Source organism: Xenopus laevis, chromosome 8L (genome assembly GCF_017654675.1).
Source record: "Xenopus laevis strain J_2021 chromosome 8L, Xenopus_laevis_v10.1, whole genome shotgun sequence".
In the NCBI taxonomy this organism is placed as follows: domain Eukaryota; kingdom Metazoa; phylum Chordata; class Amphibia; order Anura; family Pipidae; genus Xenopus; species Xenopus laevis.
Window position 1 is genome coordinate 34,335,285 of NC_054385.1, and position 14,863 is coordinate 34,350,147.

The following is a 14,863-nucleotide window of genomic DNA, read 5'->3' on the forward strand; positions in this document are numbered from 1 at the left end:
CCCACAGCCATTCTTTAATGTTGCAGTGTGGTACCTACCCACCCTTGCCTCATACACTGTGAGTCGGTAAATTAAGCTTCCAAACCAGGCCAGTCAATGAAGTGAATGATCTCCATGCTTCATGTATTTCTATACTCACCATCCGGCCAGAATACAAACACCATACAATGTCATCTGTGCGTTTATGGTCAGCTTTCCAGCACAAGAATATGAGGATCAATCATATTGCACTATTGCCACAGTCAAAGGGATATATGAAGCAACCTTTGACCAGGGCCTAAATTACATGATTCCCTACATAGTCCAACACAACAGGTATTAGAGCATACCAATATGTTACCTTATGTGTGTTTTAATTTATTTTTAACTGAGCTGCATAAATGGTAGACTTCGATGTTTCATTTTAAACCCTCTGGTGCCACCTACCTGCAGGCTCCCTAACAACCTTATTTAACAGTCCTGTCAAGTATCATACAGTAAGGGGCACATTTATTAAGCTGTGTAAAACAAAATTTGCAGAAAAAACTGTGTAAAACCTGTGTCAAATAATTAAAGTGACTGTCATGGGCTCCTCTTCAACTCATAGAGCAGAAAATCACTCAAGGTTCTGGGTCTCTGTCTGTCAGTAGGGTATGCCAACCCTATTTTTTTGCCGCCCTAGGCCCAGGTAGGGTTGCCACCTGGCCGGTATTTTAACAACCTGGCCGGTAAAAATGAGTGGTTATTTGGTTAATCCCAATGTTATTGATAGGGGAAAAAGATAAATATATAGGAAGGTCAGAAAAGGTGGCAACCCTAGGCCACAAATCCAGGCCTGCCTGTCAGCAACCTGATTGTCCTCCCAGAGGCTGGATGGGATTCCCCCTAACAACTCTGTTAATATTAAGTACTAACTTCTCAACTAAAAGGGAGATTTAATAACCTTTTCCCAAGTTAGTACAGCCAATTCCATTCCTGTTTACGTAATGGTTCAAAACAAAATAATGAAACATCCATAACTTGACTTCCCGTAGACACTTCCACCAGCATAAGAAACAAAATTTAATGTCTTGTTACGGTGGCATCCTCTGTCAATCTCCATTCTATTGTTGGACAGCGTCACCCGGGGGGGGGGTGTGTGTGTGTATACTATATATATACAGTCGTATGAAAAATTTTGGGAGCCCCTCTTAATTTTTGGAGTTTTGTTTTTCATTGGCTGAGCTTTCAAAGTAGCAACTTCCTTTTAATATATAACATGCCTTATGGAAACAGTAGTATTTCAACAGTGACATAAAGTTTATTGGAGTAACAGAAAATATGCAATATGCATAATAACAAAATAGACAGGTGTATAAATGTGGGCACCCGAACAGCGATATTTGCATACAACATGCGACTCTGTTTGTACAACAAGCGTCTTTCTCATCACCCTGCCATACAGATGTTCTTTGTGCAAATTGCACTGAATTGTAGAATGATGTACAGATACACCATCTGCAGCAAGATGTTCTTGCAGGTCTTTGGATTTGTCTGTAACCATTCTCACAATCCTCCGCACTTGGCGCTCCTGTATTTTTCTTGCCCTGCCAGACCTGTGTTTTACAGCAACTGTGCCTGTGGCCTTCCATTTCCTGATTACATTCCTTACAGAAACTGACAGTTTAAACCTCTGAGATAGCTTTTTGTAGCCTTCCCCTAAACCATGATACTGAACAATCTTTGTTTTCAGACCTTTTGAGAGTTGCTTTGAGGATCCCATGCTGTCACTCTTCAGAGGAGAGTCAAACAGAGGCACAACTTGCAATTGGCCACCTTAAATACCTTTTCTCATGATTGGACACACCTGCCTATGAAGTTCAAGGCTTAACGAGCTAATCCAACGATACCAGTAATCAGTATTGAGCAGTTACATGCATTCAAATTAGCAAAATTACAAACTTTTGCACAGCCAGTTTTTCACATTTGATTTAATTTCATACAACTGAATACTGCTTCATTAAAAATCTCTGTTTAGAAAACACCCTATATATATATATATATATATATATATATATATATATATATATATATATACTGTGTGTATATATATATATATATATATATATATATATATATATATATATATATATATATATATCTATATATCTATATATATATATATATATATCTATATATCTATATATATATATCTATATATCTATATGTCTGTGACTAGGGCAGCAGCTTTTGGGGGGCAGGCTACGGAGTATAGCAGGGTGGAAGTGACATCACGTTGTTGCATGGGGCGCTGTAAGGTCCAGTGCCACCCTAGGCACCAGACCTAAATACAGCCCTGCCCTTATGAAATGCTAAATCAGGCTAGGCCAAAGTATTTAGGCACCCAAGGCAAGTGCTTGAATTGGTGCCCCCACTTGACCATTTTAGTTTCTAGATCTAGTAGTTTGTAGCTTGTAAATAAACCCAACCCCCCCCCCCAAATTATCACAGTACACATTACACAGCAACCCTACCCACACCCCTTAGTCACAGAACATCTAACCCCCCCTGACAGTTAAAACACAGCCCCCCCAGGAGTTACAACACCCCTCAGTCACAGCACAGCGCCAAAGCCCAACCCCACAAGTAATCATAGTATACATAAAACATCAGCCCTCCCTCACTGCACTATAACACAGCAGAGAAAAATGGCTGGTGTGCCATAAGCCTGAAAGTGATCACACAGAGGCCAATAAAAACTGCCAACTTGTTCCCTCCAGACCTAGTCAGCAGCTTAATGGCATGTGTATGGGCCCCTCAGATTGCTATTAGGCAGGTTAGACAATCCTGTTGAGTGAGGACCGCATCATCATCTCCCCAAGTTGTCTCCCTAGTCTGACCCAACAATGCACCTAAATGACTGGCACAGATCTGGATCTTAGTGTATGGCCACCTTAACTCCCAAACCATACACTTATGGCCTAACACTTGGCTCTATAGGCAGCTGGAATATTAATATTCTATCCCAGTGGGGTTGCTGTAAACTGCCATAGGCCAACTGGGTTGGGCAGACCTTTTTGTTCTTTATTGGGGTTTTTTTTTTTCAATTGTTTAACTACAGAAGTGAAGTGAGTAGAAATCCCTAAAGAACTGCACACATGGCTGCACTTGCCTTAATAGCCTTGACAACAACCAACAACCTTTAAGACATCCGCAAACAACTTGTTTGAAACGTTTCCTTACTGACGTGTCTCTATGTGGGGATGAGTGTGATGTACTCATCTGATTTGTACTTCTCTATTCTGTTTAGCACAGGCGTACACTTGAATTTGTGCATTTTAAACACAAATGTACAAGACCGACCTGTCAGTGTTGTTCTGTTACTATTGTGCAATATCTTCCGTGTATAGAGGCTCCCACAGGATTTCTATTTTGGTCAGCCCGAGCTTAATTATTGCTTGTACCTGTATTCTTATCCAGTTTTACGACACTTCCTTTTGCTTTAAACATGCAGTGGTGGATTGAACTGGTTCTGAAACAAACTGCTGGAAGTGAAAGAGACCTTTTATTTGGCACACAGTACCATTAATTAGATGTGGTTTGACATTTTAAGAGGGAGATTAAATCTTTATTTATGATAACTAAGCTATGTGAATCCATGCTGATGGCAAAAAAATCCTATTGGGTTTTTTTTCCTAATATTTAAATGATGTTTAGCAGACTTAAGGTATTGTGATCCAAATCCGCAAAACACCAGATCCCAAGCATTCTGGGTAATGGGTCCTATACTTGTATTGATGACCAATGTAAAAGTTGATTCGAAATGGCATACTAAAAGCAAATATTCAGTTGAACTTTTCAATTGGTCTTTTATATTCATGTAAGTTTTTTTTCTTTGTTACTAGAATTTCTATTCTACCTGTTTCTATTGCTAACCTGCAAATGCCTTCTGGTAATTTGGGGCAGTGTCGCTGACAAGCAAAAAAAACAGATTGACAGTAAGGGTTTGTTTTTATTATTGTTCTTAATTCTTTTTCTTTCTTCTCCGGAACTCTCCTACTACTTTTAATCTTTTATTCTGACTTCCAAACTTCGCTGGTTCCTAGGGAATTCAAGTATTTGTGCAGAACAGAAATAGTTAATACAGGTATGGGATCAGTTATCCGGAAACCAGTTATCCAAAATGCTCCGAGTTACTGGAAGGTCGTCTCCCATAGACTTCATTTTATCGAAATAATAAACAGTACCTTGTACTTGATCCAAACTAAGATATAATTAATCTTTATAGGAGGCAACACAATCTTATTGGGTTTATTTAATGTTTACATGATTTTCTAGTAGACTTAAGGTACGAACATTCAAATTATGGAAAGATTCGATATCCGGAAAACCCCAGGTCCCAAGCAGTTTGGATAAAAGTTCCCATGCCTGATCACTTATTATTATTTATTTATTGTTTTATTGTTACTTTGCAATTTATTGTTTTTTTTGTTACTTTGCATTGCACTGTATATGAGCTGCCACTTATAGCAATGCAATCACTCTAAACCCATCTGCTGACATCAGCAATGAAGGCAAAGAGGCTCTCGTGCCCACCCCAAGCACTGGAGTCCAGCACTAATATAGCTACATGAGAAAGGGCCACACTGGGTGGCCCAGTTGCCCATTTGTCTCAAGTCTATAAATACGTGCAGTACTCACGTGTGTATGTTTGGCCCATGTCACACACTAGAATTGTGATAAATAGGTTTCATTTTTCCTTGTGAGGCAAGCAGTCTTCAGTGCCCCTTAGGAAGTGGACAAACAGAAGCTTTTAATGAACTGCTGCAGAGAATCCTAGTACGAGTATTAATATTTATTAAAGCCTATGAAGTTTTACATTAAATATAAAATAACCATCATTTTAACAACAATTGTATTAAGGCACAATGTGAATAAAAAGGTGCCTGAATGTCACTTCTTAGCTTGCGCCAGCAAACCAAAGCACCTTTGTCTAAAAATCTAACATAAATCTAACAGGAATAACTTCTTCTTTCTCTGATTGGTTGGTGTTAGTATAAAGTATATTTTTGAGACCTAAAAACAGACTGCCTTTCCCATTTGCTGCCCACGAGTGAGGCGAGTACTAGGGACAAGAATTGTGGTGGGACATATCCAACACATATGGTGCTAGCAGTCATGTGACTCAGTTACCCACACCAATTTATGGAATTAATTTTAATATGGAACTTGTGATTCAATAAAACCCCCCCTCAATGTTCTTATCCACCATACACTACCCTTACAATAATTGGGAATAAACCCAATACCTTTTCCCTACATTTCTACTGAGCCCCAATCACAGTATATCAGCATAACTATTTCAGAGAGTCTGATGGAAGACGACTGTAAGATTACTCTTTAAGCAGTAGCATCTAGTGACTCAAGTTCAGCACACCTGCTCCTTCCTTTTCTAGGGTTCTAATCATCATCGCTGTTGTCTGCTTTCTCCTTTGCTTTCTCCTCTGCTCCCTCACAAAGGTTGCTTTCGTCCACAAGTTCCAGGGAGTCTGCTCGCTGCAGGGTAAGCTCATTTAGGGACATACGAGGTAAGGTGTTCTGTTCAGGGTTAAGCCATGGCTTAAATCCGGGCTGGTTTTTATTTTTCCAGGATGGATACTGCAAACAGGCTTTGTGCAGTTTACGCAGGATCTAGAGTAATTGAGGACATTAAGTCATATTAGAGACAAGCATGGCAACTTAAAGGGACACTGACAACTTTAGAGAAAAAAAAATATTATTCTTCTCCCCACAAGTGTACGTAGAAACTCATACTAACTAGGGAGGTCTGCTGATCTGAGGGTAATGCATGCTGCTGATAGGGTACAATGTTAGTTTGAAAAGTTGCTCCAACTTATCAGAGAGAGAGAGGCTTTTGCCCAGTGATTCCCAACCAGTAGCTTGTGAGCAACATGTTGCTCTCTAACCCCATGTTTCTTCCAATTGCCTCAAAGCAGGTGCTTATTTTTGAATTCCTGGCTTGGAGGCAAGTTGTAGTTGTATAAAAACCAGGTGCACGGCCAAACAGAGCCTCAATGTAGGTTGATAATCCAGATAGGGGCAACCAAATGGCCAATCACAGCTCTTATTTGGCAGCCCAAGAACATTTTTCATGCTAGTGTTGCTCCCCAACTCCTTTTACTTCTGAATGTTGCTCACTGGTTCAAAAGGTTGGGGTTCCCTGCTTTAGCCTATCAGAAGCAACACATCAACACACAGTATGCATTTCAATGCACTGCCCAGTCACTAAGGCTAGGTATGTCCAATAGTGGTGCTGAAATTGGAGAGAAAACTCCAGCAAAACCCTAATTGAAAGGGGAGACTAAATAAGGAGCAAATAAGCGTACAGAAAAAGAGTCAGTCGTCTCTTGACTCAGACTGCAACATTTCACTCTGACCAGTTTTGGGTTATGAAGTTAAAATACAAATAGCAGACATCTTTTCATGGGGAAAATAAAACAAGGGTTATATACGGTGTTCAAAATGATTCACTATATCTTAGCAATCATTCAACTATTTTTCTGCCCCTGACAGGGACAGTACTATGGCAGCGCCCATTGATAATCAAATATGTGCATATATAAGGCACCCTGTGCAGAATACACTCTTTTTTTATGTTACTTGTGAATGCTGAGACAACTTAAAACCACAAGACTGAAGATATGGGTGGTGCAATAAATAATGTGCAGAAAAGGATGAAGATGAAAGGAAGGTGGAGAAGGCTGAAGTTTAGAGCAGCGCCAGAGAATTCTCAAAGTTACCTTCGGTGCCAGATACTTTGAAGATTTATTCACTACCCACTTTGGCAAAGAACCTGAAAAGGAAATAAAATAAAGTTACAGATTTACATATTAAAATGCACATTTAGGAGAAGGAAAGTCGTTTCACACCTGGGGGTGCCAAATGTTAGGCATGAATGTATTTACTTACCTGAAACCCGGGCCGGTGCTCCTATCAGCAGAAAACTGCACCAGCCCGGGGTTTTTACAGTGAGCACCACCTTCTTCCGGCTTCTTCTTTCTTCAAATTTCCCCCGGAGTAGACGCATGCACAGTAGAATGAAATAGCCTGCCTTTTAGTTAAAGTTTGGCTTTTCGCTCTAATGTGCATGCGCAGCCGCCAGAAGAAAGAAGAATAGGATCGATGGTGGTGCTTGCTGGTATAACCCCCGGGCCGGTGCTCCTATCAGCAGAAAACTGCTCCGGCCCAGGGATTATACCAGCAGGCACCACGGAGCGATCCTCTTCTTCTTTCTTCTCGCGTATGAACATTAGAGTGTAAAGCCAAACTTTAACTCAAAAGCCGGCTAATTCATTCTACTGTGCATGCGTCTACCCCGGGGAAATTTCAAGAAAGAAGAAGCCGGGGTTTCAGGTAAGTAAATACATTCACTTGGGGGTGCCTAACATTTGGCATCCCCAAGTGTGAAATGAATTTCCTTCTCCTTTAAAGACACATTCTTGCCCTCACCACTCACCTCTAGGGTCCACTTGTGCCAGATATGTGAGTGTGCAGGTGTTGGATCCAGTCCTATGAATGTAATATCCTGCAACAAGCGAGACTGCTCGGATCAGGTCCTTACGAGGAGGAAACAGCTGTGGGGTGACAAACATACAATATTACCACCTATTTTGGGTATTTACTGTAGGTGTGTGTGTGTGGGGGTTACACATTGACAATCAATAAGGGCATATTAAAATATTGATTTAAAAAAATATATATATATTTTGAGCCTCCCGGGAATTTTAGTTTCCGGTACACTTATTAATCATGTTGTTTGTATCTAAAATATTCCAAAAGGAGTGTGGGAATCTGCATTGGATTGTTAGAAAAAGTTATAAGCACCACATTTCCAGAACTGTCCCCTATTTGATCAATAGCACATGGAGAGATTTGTCTGCGGGAACCATTTCAGAAGTAGAGCCAGGCGGCCAGCGGCATTTTTTTTTTTTTTTTTTTTTTTTTAAGGAAACTTTTTTATTGATTTTTAATAACATACATTCAGCCAAAACCATTACAGTTCAGGGTGTATAATAATTGGAAGCAACATTAAATGATACATGAGTAACATATAGACAATATTTCGATACAGTAAGGAGCAATATTCAAAATTAAGAGTAGAATTTTTAGTTTAGATCCGTCTCACACCATGGTGTCCAGATTTTTTTCATATTTGGACAGTGTCCCTCTGGCTTCATATGTTAGTTTAATTAGGGGGATAGCGTTGTGAACCAATTGTTTCCATGTCTTGACCGAAGGAGGTCGGGAACTCATCCATTGCATGGCTATGTTTTTCCTTACGTAGAATAATAGTGAGCGGTATCTATTTCTAGCATATTTGGACTTTACAATATCATCTAGTGCTCCCAGGAGGCATAGAAGGGGAGAGAATTTTGTTGGGAAGTTAAAGTGCTCAGTTAGTACCCTGAGAATTTAAGTCCAATACCTTGTTATTGGGGGGCCTGGGGCATTTTTACCACAGCTTTGTAAACCTCCCTTCTGATTCACAGATATGGTTTTGGGTCACATGGAAATAAAATGGAGGGATCTCAGCTCACCTTGTGTTTCACAGAGAAGTTGATGATCAAGAAGCTTTCAGGCAGTACAAGCCACGAGCGTAACGTCACCACATCTCTGTTTTTAAGGGGTTTGGGGCACTTCCCTGCAAAGAAAGCAAGGTTATGAGAACATGTGTGTAGATATATGCATATTGTATACATTTAACAACAGGAAAGTAAGGGTACATTATCTCAGATATAGAGCAGACACTGGGCTGCTAATGTTGTGATACTTTCCATATCTGGGAATGAACCCTTGCTTTAATTCTTTCGTTATTATTCCAACGGAATCATTTATGATGGCGAATGTGTGAAACTTCTATCTGCACATCTGATAGCTGTTAATACATTTAAATATGTTGCATTGTAATTAGCCATATAATCCACAGTGTGGGGTTGTCTGATCTTCCACAATGAAACACATACTGTACCTCTATATACTAGGTATGTTTAGTGCACTCCTAACAGTGTGGCAAGTGCCCAATTTATTTACTATACAAGATACAGCCAAAACACATTTCTACAGAGTGAAAGATTTGCAAACAAAAATGCATGCCATCATGGATGCACCACTGCATGACAACCAGATGATTTAAGACTCCATATATGCATGTTCTTGCATTTAGCCACAGCACTTACAGGAGTAATACCCCACATCGGCATTAGCGGACAGCAGAGCAATATCCTTTGTCTCGATCATGTTTATGTCCCACTTCTTGCGGTACTCGGTGTCATGCAGAACATCGTACACGGTGTCGGCCGAAACATCTGGGAAAGCCATGCGACCCTGAGTAAAGAGGAAACATATCATTTATCCTGGTGCCATAGCTAAAGTCAGAAAGAATAATGAAAATCTGTGGACATTTTAACATCTAAAAGTAGCCATACATTATAATACCCTGCTCTTTAACTGATATGCCCACCATGAAGTAGGAAATATCAGGCTGATCCGATCATTTGGCCTTTGGGCCAAATCTATTTGTGAATGGTCACCTTAAGATGTTTGAAGATGTTTTTTAATGTGGTTAAAGGGGAACACTGGCTTCCAAACCAAAATTTGATAAAGAGGCCCCCATAACACAGAAATCCCTAATATACCCATCACAGTTACCCGTTTCTTCAAAAAGTATAAATAAATGTGATTTTCTATGCTGAAATCCAGTTGTTTAACAGTTCTCTTTCTGCATTATTTGAAATCCTGGCAGGGAAGGAGAAACTAAACACTGATGTTACGAATTGTAACAACTTCTCCACAGCCAACAGACAGCATGCAGGAACTATATAACCCACAATGCATTTCACTGTGATGTTCTTTTCCTTATAGGAATCATGTGTGCATGGAATTGTGGGGTTTGGACGATGCAGGCTTAGGATAGACAGCTGCTGATACAAAGTAACAGTAGTCAGCCAGCTCAGCAAAGTAGTCAGATCAGCAGGAGAGCAGGGGGTTAGGCTTAGGGAACTGTCCCAAACCATTAAAAATCATGAAACGTCTGCATATTTTTTAATTGATGTATATTGCAAATTTGCTTGAAATTATGTTTACTTTCCAAAAAGCTTAAGTTATGTTGGTATGGAGTTCCCCTTTAATTAGGTCTGTAATGATTGGTTTCTTCTCAATGGACTGCACCTGGTAACTGTAGATCAGTGATCCCCAACCAGTAGCTCGCGAGCAACATGTTGCTCTCCAACTCCTTGGATGTTGCTCTCAGGGTCCTTAAAGCAGGTGCTTATTTTTGAATTTCAAGCTTGAAAGCAAGTTTTGGTTGCATAAAAACTAAGTATAGTGCCAAATAGAGCCTCCTGTAGGCTACCAGTCCACATAGGGGCTACCAAATAGCCAATGACAGGCTTATTTTGCACCGCAAGGGACTTTTTTTATGCTTGTGTTGCTCCCCAACTTTTTTTTACATTTGAATGTGGCTCAGAGGTAAAGAAGGTTGGGGACCCCTGCTGTAGATGAACACGACTCCTGCTTTACTGTACAAGCCCCCATTGAGCAGAGACTCCGAAATCTGTCCTCAATGTCCATGTTTTGAGAATATCAACACAGAAGCATAATATTAGCAAAACTAATTCTCAAAAGATTATTTTAAATTCCCTTCAAATCAACTAAAAGCTAATTCAGAACTAAGGGAGTGAAAAGTTAAAACACTATAATAACAAACTCTCTGGGTGCCTGCCATCCCTTTCAACTGGTCATTGATATCTGCCCATTCTGGCACTAGCTCTGTTTGCACAGGTAACATGATGGAAAGCTGAAGTACAATGAAGTATTTGCAGCGCAGACTTTGAGGTTGTGTACAAAGGTATCAGTTATGATATTTCAAAGCTAACAAATGCAGAGGTACTTCTGTACTGAATTCCTCGAAAGCACCCACAGCCAGGTAATCACCCCCTGGTAACCTGTGGGGGTGCTGCTGCTTAAAGCGAGTATCTCAACTCACCGCATTGACGCCGTGTCCCTGACAGTGATACAGGAATGTATAGAGGACCCATAACCAGGGCCTTATTTATATATATATAGGCCCCCGAGGGCCTGTGACTAGGGTGGCACGGTTTTGGGGGTGCCTGTTTTTTTAAAAAAAATCTCCCCCACCCTCCGCCACGGATGCGGAGTTGACGGCGTGACGTTAGCAGATACGGCGCTTGATGCAGCGTCTGCGGGCACGACATGGGACGTCAGACCGCACAACTTGTGACGTCAGCGAGCAGGATTTGTGACGTCAGCGAGCCTGACGTAGGGGCGTGTTTTGGTCTGATGCCTAGGGCGGCATCGGACCTAAATACAGCCCTGCCTATAACCTACATAGCCCCATTTAAAACTGAAGTTAAAGAAAGTGTGAGGGATAATCTAATTGTGCGCTCAGAACATTCTCTCAAAAGATAAAATCCAGGTCACCCCACGTCCTCATGATCAGCCCTTGTATGGGGTTAGAGACTCACCTGCATAAGAAAGCCTACCACCATCTTGCTGGCAGCTAATGTGCCATACTTATGAATAGCAAAATCCAAACTAATCAGATCGTAAGCATTTCCTTGTGGCGGCCCTATACAATGTCAGACATATTCAAAGAGGTTGTTGTCGTGTGAATGTGATCGGCACGTTTTTGTTAATACAGAATGAATGATTTCAACAGAGGGCTTGGCAAAACAAATATTATAAAGATTACAATACCTGTACCTGAAAAGTTTAGTTTATAGCACTGTGATGCAAATGAATTGTTGTGTAATTGTTGTGTTCTATTCTGAAATTCTCCCAGCAATGCAAAGCCAAGTGTGAGCATCTGTAAATTCACAGCCACACCTATCCACTGTGTCGATTCAGCATATACAGGAAAGCCCTAGTGTCATTATCAGCTATAATCTCAAAGCCACACATTTCCCTGTCTATTCAGTATACAGGGCACATTTGTATTACCCATAATCCTCCCACACTGTCCCATCTTATAATTATTAATACTTTGTAGGAAATTCAGGCCTCGTTAGAAGAAGCAACTTCTGATATGGGACGGTCACATATGGGAGTAAAACAAAATAAGAAATATTGCAAGGCCCAAATTGTATTGGTATAAAAAGTATTTCAAGTCAGAATTTTAAGCCTACAAACAAAGCTTTATCAAAGCGTTTAGATAAGGGAACATGCGGCAACTGGCACGGTGACCTCATGGTAAATCATTTATACCTTTTCCCACGCCAGTAGGTATCTACTATTTACATAATTGTGCACCCAGAGTTTATCACACACACACATATATATATATATATATATATATATATATACTACATAGCTGAATACAGCATTAAAGGGGTGGTTCACCCGTAAGTTAACTTTTAGTATGTTATAGAATGGTAAATTCTAATTCAATTGGTCTTCATTATTTTTTTATATGTATAGTTTTTGCATTATTTACCATTTTTCTTCTAACTCTTTCCAGTTTTCAAAACAAATACTCTGTAAGGCTACACATCTATTGTAATTGCTACTTTTTATTGCTCATCTTTCTATTCCGGGCCTCTCCTATTCACATCGATGCACGATTGATAATGTAACTTGGACCCTAGCAATAAGATGGCTGAAACTGCAGAGCTGATAATAAAATTTAAAACAAAAATGAAAACCAGTTGCAAATTGTTTCAGAATATCACTCTCTATATCATACTAGAAGTTAATTTAAAGGTGAACAACCTCTTTAAAACAAGAGATTAAAGGACCCCGCCTTACCACAAGGCTAAACTTTCCTCTAGCATGCAAGGATGCAAGGGCAATTTATTTGTCTGCAACCCGCATGCCACTGTAGCTGCCAGCTTCGATTCGTACAATCAAATCTTTGCGTCTATGGCCAGCTTAAGTTCTAAGGAATCCCATTGTATACTACAGAGCTTGTCTGTTATCTGCGGTGTGTCCTGTGTCTTTTCTCCCTTTTCCAGCTTGAATGGCTGCCCCCATGGCAACACAGCAGCTTGTTTATATAAACTATAGTAGCATTTATGAAGCAAACAAACCCGTTTTACCAATGCAGTGCAAACACTACAATTTTATTTCCATTACTTTAAAACACTTTAAATTTTTTGGTTTTACTACTACTTTAACAAATGAGGTTACAGTTTTCTAAGTAATGTACACTGCTGGGCCCAGGACACGCTGAACCAGCACTATGGCTAAAAGATCACCAGCCTGTGGCCCTCAAGATATTGTTAGACTACAATTCACAACATTGTGACAGTTTAACAACATCTGGAGGTAAGAAGGTTAGAAAGCACATTGAATATAGTCATGAGTAGGACTTGCTAAATTACCATTCATTCTGATTCACTTCTTTTTTTTTTTTTTTTTTTTAAGTTTTGGGGCAAACCTTTTATGTGACTCATGTTAAACCCTCCATGTGACTCATGGATACAAGACGGGGCTGGAGGCTTACGTGTACTTGTCCTTTGCAAAAAGTATTAGCCGACACACATGAAATATCTAATTGTTTTTCCACTGCTCATATCCTTCTGCACTTTGACCTAGTAGCAAACTAACCTTGACAGTGTGCACAAGGGATGTTTTTCCAGCCGGTTTCATCCACACCCCGATGTCGGATTTGTTGTAGGAGCAGACCCAGCCATCTGTTGACTCACACTGCTCCCGGAAAGATAGGAATAGGGTGTCATCAGGAACCTGAGGGATTTCCTGCGCCATGATTGGCTGGTCTGTAGAACCAGTGGCCCAAATGGGAATGGCTAGTCCTAGGAGAATGGGGACACCCTGTATATTCCCAATTGACCTTCGGTGTTGGTAGGTGGGTGTCGGGGTGAGGCGTCTCAGGATGGGGGTTGGGTAGGGCGGTCAATTGCTTTGCTTTGGGTTGTTAGCCAGTGGTCCCAGTAGTTCCAATGGCATAAGCAGGTCTATTGTTCTTGTTTTGGCAGAGGCAGTGAGGGTTACTATGTCGATACACACAGTCAGTACAAGGGAATGGACCAGAATCCCGCAGGAACTTCCTGGCAGTGTCCTGGGATGAACGTCAGCTCCTGTGTCCAATAGTCCTGGTGCTGGAGAGATGTATGAGGGCACCACAGCCAGGCAGATAAAGGCAATCACAAAACAGAGCTGGGTCCTTGAAATCGCCTTATTGCTCAGGATTAGCAGTATATCTGGGTCAAGGCTTTCCTCAGGTACTCGGATTATACCATCCAGCAGAGCCAGGGGATGCAGATAATACCCCCCCAAGAGGTAGATGGAACAGGCAAATGGAAATGGCCCCTCACAGGTGAGTGAAAGTCACCGACACCTATAAATACGCAGCCGAAATGGTAAGTGAAGTAGTCCGGCGGCCAATCAGGGGCATGTGGTGGTACACAGGCAGCACTCCTCAAGGGCACGTCATGGATCCACACGGTCCAAACCCACGGTCGCTGAGCTCAGAAGTCTCCCCAGGTAACAGGTGTTGTTTACTGGGCGGCGCTCGCAGCGCGTTCCGTATCTGAGCTTGCTTTCAACATCCCGCCCTCTTGTGACGTAAAGCCTATCGATTGGTCGGCTACCGGCTTTCTTATCAGTCAGTGATCAAGCGGCAGACCGAAACTGCCATTCTTGATAAGGGCAACGTTTTAGTCATTATACTCTTTTGTGGTCATAAAAGCCCATCCAGTCGACTCCCAAAACTCGAGCACACAGCCTGTCGCTCATGTCTTCGTTCGTTGCTAAAGGGGAATTCCAACTTTACATTAATCATAAATGGAGTTTTTACACTGTTTATCAGTCTTTGTTTAGCAAGAAAACGTTATTTTCTGAGCAGAGCAACGTCAAAAGATCTTCCCTT

At 41.0% G+C, this 14,863-nt stretch overlaps 1 protein-coding gene across 1 annotated transcript; it reads right to left on the reverse strand.

Moving 5' to 3' along the window:
- Window positions 1-4,798: 4,798 nt before the first annotated feature.
- Window positions 4,799-14,013, reverse strand: LOC100127316 (uncharacterized). The gene is given in 6 exon segments (NM_001112881.1): window positions 4,799-5,649; window positions 6,759-6,811; window positions 7,475-7,592; window positions 8,556-8,659; window positions 9,195-9,342; window positions 13,582-14,013. Coding segments are annotated over 6 exon segments (813 nt in total). The 5' UTR covers window positions 13,741-14,013; the 3' UTR covers window positions 4,799-5,418.
- Between the last annotated feature and the right edge of the window lie 850 nt (window positions 14,014-14,863).